The sequence below is a fragment of the Cryptotermes secundus genome, unplaced genomic scaffold (assembly GCF_002891405.2).
Source record: "Cryptotermes secundus unplaced genomic scaffold, Csec_1.0 scaffold133, whole genome shotgun sequence".
Taxonomy (NCBI): domain Eukaryota; kingdom Metazoa; phylum Arthropoda; class Insecta; order Blattodea; family Kalotermitidae; genus Cryptotermes; species Cryptotermes secundus.
The window spans coordinates 2,116,117-2,127,977 of NW_019718024.1; the positions used below are offsets into that span (position 1 = coordinate 2,116,117).

Genomic DNA, 11,861 nt, shown 5'->3' on the forward strand with positions numbered 1-11,861 from the left:
GGCGACGACGACCACGATTAGGGGCCTTAAATAAAATATTTTTTTTTTTTTACAAAATCTCCATGAAGGGTCAGGCATTTCTTGTATTGTGTGATCGGTTTCTGTACACCTGCACTGTACAAATCTCCTGCTGGTCCACTGAACCAGTCTTTAACTGCTTTCTTCACTTCTTAATCGCTACCCACATGTATGCCACCTTAAAAATGCTTCAAGTGTGTGAACAAGTGAAAACCGCTTAACTTTCAATCACTGGACTATCCTTATACCTAGTATGTGCATGGAGAAAAAGCTGAAGTTGAAAAAGTCAGTAATACTTCGGTTCAATCAAATGAAAACATGAAAAACACTTGGCAATCGGATCTGATGTTTGTCCTAATTCTGTGACATATTAAGAGTAGTAATAATTCATACTTTTGTCAGTATCAATAACAGCACTGATGGACCTTACCACTGTAATTGTTGAAGAATAAAATAGCCATCAAGTGTAATTAATTCATTCATCTGTAATCTGTCAAGACGACAGGTCCACAGTCTCTTCCAAAACAGTTCCTCCACTTGATGCGATCTAGAGCCCTCTCCTTCAAATGAAAATATCCTCATATGTCCCCAAGGTCATCCAGCATCTTCTTACGTCTTCTTCCTCATCTTCTGGTCACTTCCATCCGCCCCTCTATCTTTCCTTCAATAACTTCTTTTAGAAGGCAGTTACCGTGTAGGATATGACCAATCGAATTAGCCTTCCGTCTTATTTCGTGTAGGATATTCCTCTGCTCTCTATTCCTCTAAATAACACTTCTTCATTTCTCACATAATCGGTCCAACTGATCTTCTCCATCACCACATTTAGAAGCTTTCCAGGTGTTTCTGATCTACTGCCCTAAGTGTGAATGTTTCAGCCCCATACAGAGCTATGCTCCAAACATAGCATTTCACTTGTTTCTTCCTCAAATTTAAGTCCAATTTGCTGGTAAAAAGATTCTTCTTCTTGCTAAATGCAGCTTTTGCCATGGCAATCCTACATTTAATTTCACATGTACACCTTCCATCATCTGTTAACAAGCTACCCAAATATTTAAAACGACAAGTGTAATTATCTGCACCAAAAATTTAAACTTTCAGTCAGCTTACTAAACTTGATAGTTGTCTTACTCCTTAAGAATTAATGTAAAGTGTAACACTTCAGTCTCATTTTAAGCTTAACACTGCACTTTTAAGATGAGCTTCAACAGCTGACCTAGAAGGATGGCATATTGCTCAAGCACATGACAAGACAGATATGTGAAAGTGTGCATATAATTTTATTCATCATACAAGCACAAGTTGCACACTACCATGGTCACTGAAGAAAACAGCGAAAATTAACAGAGCCACAATTTGACCTGCATCAACAACAAAAAGGAAAACATGTACGATGATGTTACTATCTTGCAATTATCCCAAAATTCCAAACTGATGTTAATTTACACATTTAAGCTATGATTTCAAATATTTCAGATTGCATGTCATGCATGTGACTAAAAGATCTATCTTAACAATAAAAAATCAATTCCCATAAAGCTGAACATTTCACTGGGCCCTCAAAGTTTTAATGACATTCTGCCACTGGTGTTTTACCTTCATTCTCATGTACCTTAGTAATGTCATATGCAACACCTGAAAAAAAATCATACTCCTACTTCTGAAACCTCAGAATAAAAATGCACCCTAATTTCTTTCCAAATCAGTCTCACTTAAAATGCTCAAAACAACAACAAATTTAAAAAATCAGATCCATTTACAAAAATTGGAGAGCAACTTCTGTATATCTTCACACAATTCTAATACAAGACCATATACGAGAACAATTTAAGCATGATGCCATTAAAGCTTACACAAAAAATAATACATAAATTGTAAAATTATTATTAAAAAATCTTCCCAAAACACTTGCATTAAATATAATGGCAAATATGATATTCCTGTCATCTAAAACATTACATAATTAGATTAAAGCATAAAGAGTTTCAGTTCTCATTCAAAAAAACTGGATAAAAATTCCCACACCTTGCCATTCTAAGATAAAACAAACATGTACATACAAAAAGTTACTAAATTAAACATTCCAGCAATAATTACCTGTACAACACTGAGACTGAACATACTGACATATGCAATACTGTCATACATCTACACTCCCTCTGCATAAGCTGAAACGTTACAAGAGCATATGTGGCAACTGGTTACGCACACGTCATATTATTATAGGCTGAGGAGAGCGAGATCCTCTTGAAGAAGCATCACACATTTCTGTGGTCAGTGTTATGATGGGCCACAAACATCATGGATATTGAACTAGTATGGGGTGCCAAAATCTAATGACAAAAGGTAGCTCAAACTGTCAATTAAAAATTAATCTTACCGTCCCATATCAATCACACCAGTCAGATGTCCTCAATCAATTTCAAAAGCATCTTGTAATGTTTCAATTTACATGTTACATGCTTTAAATAACGCACTGACTGTTCAATGAATGGTAAAGGTAAAGGCAGAGTTGTCCCTATGCTTAATTAATTAAGCACCATACCATGAAGACGTGGGGAGTGGAGGTATAGCTCTCCCATTCGTGACCTCAGCAGTACATGGACTTGAGTGGTCAGCTTCATGCTCTGGCCACTTTACCCCTGGGGAAAGAGTCCCAAGTACACCCTGAATAGGAGACTGGGTTAGCTCCAGAGCCGGTCTGGATGCTGTGGAGTAAAAGAAATTTCTTGCCCCTGCTCGGAACAGACACCCTAGGCTTCCAGCTCCTAGCCTGTCACTATACTGAGTTATTAACAGGCAAAAGGATTTATATCAGGACCCTCTGCCAGAAGAACGAGGGACCTGTTAAAATTAAACAGAGACCAACTAAGATGGGTGGTAGGATTACTTACTGGACACTGCCACCTAAAAGGGCGCCTTTCCAAGCTGAGACTGACAGAGGACCCAACTTGTGAGAGGTGTCTACAAGAAGATGACTCAGCCAGAAACACCCTATGTGATTGTGAGGCTATAGCTTACCTAAGATATCGCCACCTGGTTCAGTTCTTCATGGAACCAAGTGACTTTTATGACGCCCCTGTAAACAAAGTCCTACATTTCATTCAAAGTGTAGGATTAATAAAGGGTTAATCCAAAGGGGAAGCACAACAGACCATCGCAGTGCTAGGGCCAGTTTTATGGCTCACCCCTCATACTCATACATCCTGAGTTATTCCGGCTCTTCACTGTTTAGCAAATGAGTACAGTGTAACTGTACAAGAATTAATCATGTCCAGCCTCTAAGAGGAACAAGTACCAGGAATCTTCCTGGGGGTAAAAAGTGGCCACTGTGTGAGGCTGACAACCTCACTGCCATATGTGAGCTGTCTAGAAAATGTCGGAGCCTTGCTCTCACAACGCTATGGGCCTCCATGGTCTGTTACAGTGATAGCTTTATATTATTTTTATGAAGATTCCTAAATTTACCAATTTTGAACATAAACACAATTATGATGGATCTGATGTTTTCACAGCAGTCACGATAAGGAGTTCTACAGGGTGGGGCGCAGAAACTTCCTTTTTGTGAAGACGCATAGTGAAGGGAGGGGACATGGCAGAAAAGTGGGGATAGGCTCGGTGAATGCAGCAGTTGTGGAAGTTTCTGTCTAATACCCCTCAGTAGGAAACATGAGGTGGACAAGTGAGCAGCGTGCGTTTGCTGTCGAAGCCTATTTTTCGAACAACCATTCCTACGTGGTGGTGCAGCGTGCTCCGTACACACTTCGGTATTAAGCCCAGAGTTCCAGTTCCCGACCGGAAATACTGTTTTGTGGGTAGAGAAATTTAGGACAACCGGGAGTGTGGTGAAAAAATCATCAGGATGACAACGGACTGTTACGATGCCAGAAAATGAGGAGGCAGTTCAACAGTTGATTTTGAGATCTCCAAGACCCTCCACTCACAAACATGCAGTCACGCTAGACATATCCAATCGTTCAATGCGCCAAATTCTTCATGAACATCTTCATTCCCACCCCTATAAGATGGTTGTTGTGCAAGAATTGTCACCACATGATTTCCAGAAGCAAATAACGGCGTGCAAAACGTTACTGGAAACTTTGCCCCCTGACGCACTTGTTTTCTTTAGTGATGAGGCACATTTTCACCTATCCGGATAGGTCAACAAGCAGAATATGCACTATTGGAGTGGTAACAATCCCAGAGAGCTCCATGAGAGGCCACTTCACAGTGATAAGGTGACAGTATGGTGTGCGTCGTCAAGAGCTGGAGTTGCTGGCCCTTATTTTTTTGAAGATAATCATGCAGTTACTGTCGATTCACAGCGGTACGTGGACATGATTAAAAACTTTTTTGAACCAGCTCTTGAAGAAATGCATCTAGGAAATGTCTGGTTCCAACAGGATGGTGCCACGGCGCCCACAGCCCGAGTTTCGATGACAATTTTGAGGGCAAAGTTCCCCGGACGGCTCATCTCGCTTCGACGTGACATCCTGAGGGCAGCGCGCTCACCTGATCTAACGACCTGTGATTTTTTTTTATGGGGATACCTCAAGGCAGAGGTTTTTAAACATCACCCCACAAACCTGCTTCAGCTGAAGAATATTATTCGCCAGGAAGTAGCATTCTGGTGCACATGTTGGAATCTGCAGAAGGGAACTTCAGAAAACAGTTGCATCGGTGCACAGAGAACGGTAGCCACCACCTTCAAGATATTTTGTCTAAAATATCATGATTTAAAACTTTAAAGTATGTTCTTTCATTAGCTAAACATAAATTTTGTCTATCGGCAATAATTTTCTCTTTATTCGCCTTCATAAAAAGGAAGTTTCTGCGCCCCACCCTGTATTTTCTGAGAAACCGTAAAAGGAAACAGGAAATACATTAATAACAAATTTAGAACACGTTTCTCCTACAGTAGAAAATGTTATAGACTACTGATGCCAAAGCACCTCTCGATTTCTGCAGAAATCAAAGTGTGACAACAGAAATACACAATGTAAATATAAATGCTCTGCCTAATGGATGCAACTGTCATACCAATCATAGCAGAGTAAAAAATGTTTGTAAAAAAGTACCTGAACTGCTTGAATCTTATTACTTTACCTCAAAACAATATAACACAATTTCTTCATTTTTAAAATGAACTTGCTGTAGCATATCAGGGATCTGCTACTCTAAAGCCAGATCTACACATGTGCATTCTGCTGTAACATAACAGCATAATGTAACAGGGCTTTGAATTGCAAGTTACGACTTTCAGTTGTGTATGACGGTGAACATTCGGACGAACAAGTTGCATGTCCATGATTCATCAAATGTTCGCAGCTATCAGTCAGAACATGTCATCATCATAGGCAGCTTTCATATTCATACACCACATTTTGCCAAAGAACAAGAAATGAAGAGGACATTGGTGGCAAATGCAGATGTGCAGAAGCATAACTGTGTATAGTGGTGCGAGTCTGTTAGTGGACTTAAGTTCCAAGAATTTGGTGGAACAAAAATTTCACTTGTATGGCAGGATCAGGTTTTGAATTCCTGATTAATTTAATCAGTGTGAAAACTGTGAAGGATACCGTATACAGAGCAGCCGTTCCAGTTGAAAAGAGACTGGCAGTTACACAGCAGTTTTTTGGCTACAGGCAATTTGTTCACCGCCCTGCAATACCTCTTCAAAATTTCAAAACAATCAGCCAAATTATCCCAGAAGTGCACAGCCTTTGCTAGCGCTTCCCAAGTGTTATACTTACTGTGTCTGCTATAATACTTGGGATGTGCTGGATCCCAGGGCACAAGCTTAGCTCAGTAATTCTATGAATGCACATTTGTTATTCCACCCCACTGATAATTACAAGTTGCAAAGAAAGTGAATATGAAAATTTGAGTGGACATATAACCTGGACCTGGTGAGAAACAGTTTTCAACAGGCGAACCTGCGTGGAAACATTTACACACCTGACTCAATGGCATAATGCAACATTCTCTGATGCTCGCTGGAAAACTGTCAGTAGTGCAGATTAACTGTGTCATGAATCAAAGAAGAACAAATGATACAGTAAAAATGTGCACACTTGTTACATTACAGCATACTATGCAAATGTGTATTCGACTTAACATGTGAAATAAAAATAACTGAATCCTAAGATGAAAATATCACACTAGTATCTGAATTATGAATAATGTGTAATCATCAGGAAGTATGAAATACAATCAGAATTTTTTGGTTCAATGGCAAGACAGTTAAATTCCAAATCTAATAATAATAATAATAAATAAATAAATTAAATAAATTTAGCCCTGTGGCAATGCCTGCTCTTAAGAGAGGACTATCATGCTTAGAAGTGGTCTTCATTAAGGAATAATAAACTGAATCTGTTAAGAGAGAATTCAACAAATTACTCTCTCAAAACTACTCCTGCGAGGCAAGTGATGCCGCTAGATCTGGGTTATCGCAAAACGAACAATACAGTAGTATATTTAGGTGATGGTGGGATCATTGCAACCTTGATGAATGTATCTACCTTACATGCATCTTCATAAGATGGACAAAAGTCACACCCAAACTAAATAGCAGTGTTACCACAGCATGTCCAAATGTGGGAAGTGTGAACCTAGTTTCATATAAAATAACCAGAAATAGTAATTTAATTTATAGTTCCTCATATCCATGAATATCTTTTTTGAAGAATATAATTTGTTAGCAGCAATTTTTGATCAACTAATTAATGACACTGATAAGGACTTCCAGAAATTACCATGTGATAAAATGTGGATTTCGGAGAAGTTCATGGAGGTAGGCCTATGCCCACTGGGGCTGTAGTGCCAGGGGGGAGGGAATGAATTTCTTTAAGCATCAATGCATAACATCACCTAATCTGATTAAATTAACAGAATTCAGTCTACTGATTTATATTCCAATGCCATGACTGACTGAATGAAGAAGAACACGTGGTAAAGTGAAAAAAATATATGGGAAGCAAATTTAACTGTGACTTTACCTGTACACAGTTCAGGGAATACATTAACAATTTTGATCGAAAAGAACAGCTTTTAAAAAAGTAGGACTAATATATGTATAATAACAATAAAGATTAAACAGGAATTAAGCAGATTATGGTTCTGTGTTCTTTTTTGGTGTAATAATTGTTTTTCTTTGGCTTGCTTGAATATTCATTAATTTTAGTATTATGCACAGTATACATAAAAATAAAGAATACTTGTACAATGAAGAAAAATTATTGAAATTTCTTTTCTCTTTAGTGGGCAGGGGTCAGCAGTGAAAGGTCTGTCATCTGGCAACCCCAGTCACAGCTACGTTTCAGTCAAGTGTGATGTACTACCATGAAGAGAATACTGTGACACAACACCTGAAAGCCAGAATATGACTGGCTACTAGACAACGCTTCACTAAGCACATTCCACTGGCAACAGATATGCAGATTACAATAGACAAACCATTCAATTGTGTGCTCTGTTTGCGGTCCACACCAGGTCATAAAAGGATGTGTAATTCATTTGCATGTGTGAATCGTACTGGAGAGTGTAGCAGAGATATCCAGAATTCGAGACTAGAGAGCAGTCTGAGATTCCTCATACAGATTTGTCAGACGTCCTTTGGAAGCAGTTCAATGTGTGAGCTGTTATAATCAACTGTAACTGTAATAGACGTCCAATAAACCATATCGTCAAATCTAGAACCCACAATTATTTGTCATGCAACCACCTATATGTGACAATATGAACAAGTTTATTTTCAGGTGGGCAAACTTGTTTATGTTTAAATCATTACTATCCCCTGCTGAAGAACTGTTTGTTTTTCCTTTTCACTGCCAAATTTTCCTACTGATGATGAAAACCAAATTGATAGGAGTTTTCATTCCCATCAAAGACCTTCCACTCAACCTTTGTATAAATAAAGGAAACCACCCTCATGGAAGGATTAATTCTCAGCATATCTGACAAACTTTCCACTTAACCAGTTTCCAAATTTTATAAAAAATTAACTTAAAAATCTCATCTCTTTTACTAGCTATAAAATTTTAAAGTAATTAACAAAGAAATGAAAACGTTTCTAACATTTGTACCCAATCAGATTAAAGGCAGAACAAACGGTGGTTTTAGTATTCTAGCAAGCTGCCAGATTTTGTTAATTCCAACAGCAGTTTCTCAACAACTGATGCTGTCCAATTAACAATGAAGGATATTCTTAAAGAAGACGGACCAGGACGAACCAAATCGAAGGCTATTCTTCTCTTGCAGATAAGAACAATTTCTGTACACTGCAGGTCATGTTACCTGTAACAAAAATATTGATGACTGAAAACATGATTTTAACAAAATATCGCCTGATAACTCTGTGAACAGAATGCTTTAATATGATTTTCACATATTTCTTCCTTTAAAATTTATTATGTTCTTGTAGATATTTTACTTCAATACTGGTAAACCTGGCTAATCCACCAACCTAAACAACAATGTTGGCATTCAAGGCTGATATGGGAACCAATCAAAATAATTATCCAACAGTCAGTAACATAAAAGAAGCATTAAACTTTACTGGGCTCACACATATAAAGAAGTGCAGAATGGCAGGACCACATAATATAGCACACACGGTTACTCATACTGTTGGAATTAATGGACAGAATATAGTCTGTAGGATGTCGACAAGTAAGGCCCATTTTAAGAAAATGGATGACAAAACTGTTACTGACAGTCTTTCTGTTTCAAAATTTACATATTTACATGACATCTGGTCTGGCTAGTAATGTGCTGCCTGATCACCATGCCTACTGTATAATAAAAACGTTCCCATTTCCCATTCAATAAGAGCTCTGATGTTTTGTTTAGACTCAGCTGTATGCGCCAAGCCACTGAAGCAGGTAGATTCACTTTACTGACCATGGTTGGAATATTTTCCAGCAATCTCCAGTTCATTTCAAGTTGTCACTAAATTTTTTATTTTGAGCCAGTGTATGGCAGCTGCATCTTACACAGCAGTAGTATTTTCTCCACTGCATTATACAGACAGCCTTCCCTGCCAAGATATTGATAAACACGGAACCTAGAAAGCAGCAAGACAAAGGTTCCCATCATGTTCTATTCACTTGATGGCTCTGTCAACATTCCAGTCCAATTTCTTCATGTACTGGCACGTGGTAGCATAGTTGGTTGAGGCACTATGTTACAAGCTGGAAGGTTGCGGGTTTGATTCCTGATGAGGCCATTGGATTTTTCAGTTGACCTAATCCTTCTGGCCGCACTATGTCCCTGGAGTCAACTCAGCCTCTAACAGAAATGAGTACCAGGAATTAATTAAATAATTTTCCTGGGGAGTAAAGCGCGGCCGGCGTGTAAGGCTGACAACCTTACTGTCATCTTTAAGCCGACTGTCTAGAGAAAATGTGGAACCCTCAACGTCTCACGGCTCTATGGGCCTTCACCGCCTGTTACAGTGATTGCTTTACTTTACTTTTACTGTCAGCTCTGACATAGCAACTTGAGAATAAGTCAGAACAAAAGTGAAAATTATTTTCTCTCATGCATTGTAGACGGTGAGGGGAAGACCCTGATTCATAAGAAACTTCGAAAATACCACTGAACTAGAATTTAATTATGATCCTGCAAAAAACTGATGTAAATAAATGAAAGCTTCTCATGTGCTTTTGTTCTAGGGTGTGTGGGGAGTATCGTGAAGGGACACAGACCACCAATGAAAAGTATCTGACATGAAGTGGCGTGGATCATCACTCACTCACTCACTCACTCATGGAGCTGAGCCCTTCTCGAGAAGCTGCTACTTTTGCAGGTACTCATTTTATGGAACCCCAAAGTTCATTACCGTATTCACAAGAGCCCTCCAGCAGTCCCTATCCTTTGCTAGAACAATCCAATCCATACAATCCCATCCCCTCTCTTTGAGATCCATTTTAATATTGTTCAACCACCTATGACTTTGTCTTCCCAGTGGTCTCCCTCCTTCCTTCTGGCTTTCCCACCAATCTCCTATATGCATTTCTCCTCATCTCCCATTCATGCTACATTCCCTGTCCGTCTCATGCTATCATTCCAAGTGGACCACCACTGCAATATTAATCCTGTTAGGGACAGAGAAATGCCAACTCCTCCTACTCTATGGGGAGAGGCATAAGCCTTGCACTACTACTCTCAACAGAATATGTCTTTGTATACTGTAAACACTTTGAGAATTAAAAAGTACATTTAACAGGATTTCATTTTGGAGAGTGACTGATAAAGCAATATTATTTAACAGTGAACTGAGCCTGACGTAGGCAAAGTAAAAACAGATTATGAGTTGAATGCAGGTAATAACATTTGGTCAAAACCATGTCCTTTGAATTCTGGTGGCATTTATGCTTTTGCTGGAACTCTCAATTGACTGAGGAATGTTGCATGGTAGACAACTGTTACTAAATTCCAAATAACAATGCGATCACCCAATTGGTAAAGCTGGTTTCTCATATCTGACTGACCTTGAATATGTTAACTTAACCACTGTTGGTCTCATGATTATACAAGACAAAGGATGGATGTGTGCATTGCACACGTTTGGGCTCCTGCAGATGATAATTCACTGGACAATCAGAGACCCCCTTTTACATCCCCATCAAAGTGTGGACTGATAACAATGCTTACAAAAATGTTTGAAGGAGCAACAGCCAGGAAAACTCTTATCCATTATGAAGGTTTTTGCCTTGAAGCCTTGTTTCATTGCCGACGTGTTGTGTGGAACTACAGGCAGTACCACTGCTGAATTGTGATAAGGTGAGAAGTTTCCAGACAATACAACAGAAAATCTCTCCATAGGACAAAGGAAGGGGTCCAGAACTGCATCATTTCTTGTGCTAACATGTTCAACTACATCAATACTTCGAAGTATGCTCATCACATTTGATAAACATGTCCGAACCTGCACCTTGCAAGTCATCAGGCTGGCACCAGGCTTACCACTAAACATTCAATGTTACAAGGGCATCTGAGGCTTGAACTCATTCTTTTAAGATGGCCATGTACTAGACCAGTAACAAGCTGCACATTACAGCACTGCCTATAACAGAAATGCATATGCTCCCGATTAATTTAGTGTAAACAGAAAGACTAATAACACTGATCATGAAGTGACAGTTTATTTTTTTGTTGCAAATACGATGAAATAGAACAAGATTCCATTATCTAGATCAGGGGTCTCCAAACTTTTTGAACCGCGGGCCACATTAGGTAATTCAGCACTTTCAACAGGCCGGATAAAATGAGAAATTAATAACTCTAGGTATATGAGTTTTATTGAAAGCACAGAATCTCATAAACTAAATACAAAGTACGTGAGAATAAATTATCGTATATTAATGACAACAGACAGTAGCAGCAAATGCTCATATTTTCATCACAAATTATAATAAAACAATTAATGTGAATGATGGAACTCTTTTTGCATTCTTGAAATCTGATTAAATTGAGGTTCAAATTTTCAAACGCTAATCACAAGTAGCAACTTTAAATGTTCATCGGATAAATTTGCCCTGTATTTCGACTTGATGTACTTCATCTGGGGAAAAGGTTTGTTCACAAAGATACGTCGTCCCAAAAATGGAGATAAATTTACAAGCAAATTTCTTTAAATTTGGAAATTGCTCAGAATTCAGAAATTTATAAAATTCAATCAAATTTCCTTCCTTATATTTGTCTTTAATATGACAATTTTCCTGAAGTTCAATAATTTCCATTGGAATTTGTCTTGGGACATCTGCAGCATCACAGTCAAACGGATTTTGAAACAATCTAATTTCCTGAGCACTGGAATCCAAATCAGCAAATCGCTT

At 38.5% G+C, this 11,861-nt stretch overlaps 1 protein-coding gene across 1 annotated transcript in view; it reads right to left on the reverse strand.

Annotated features, from left to right (window-relative positions):
- Window positions 1–6,819: 6,819 nt before the first annotated feature.
- LOC111871290 (cystine/glutamate transporter) overlaps window positions 6,820–11,861 on the reverse strand; it is a 16,956-nt gene continuing 11,914 nt past the window's right edge. Inside the window, exon 4 of the mRNA XM_023864692.2 lies at window positions 6,820–8,316. Within this exon, the coding sequence (XP_023720460.2) occupies window positions 8,264–8,316 (53 nt within the window). The 3' untranslated portion in view covers window positions 6,820–8,263. The remainder of the gene's footprint in view (window positions 8,317–11,861) is intronic.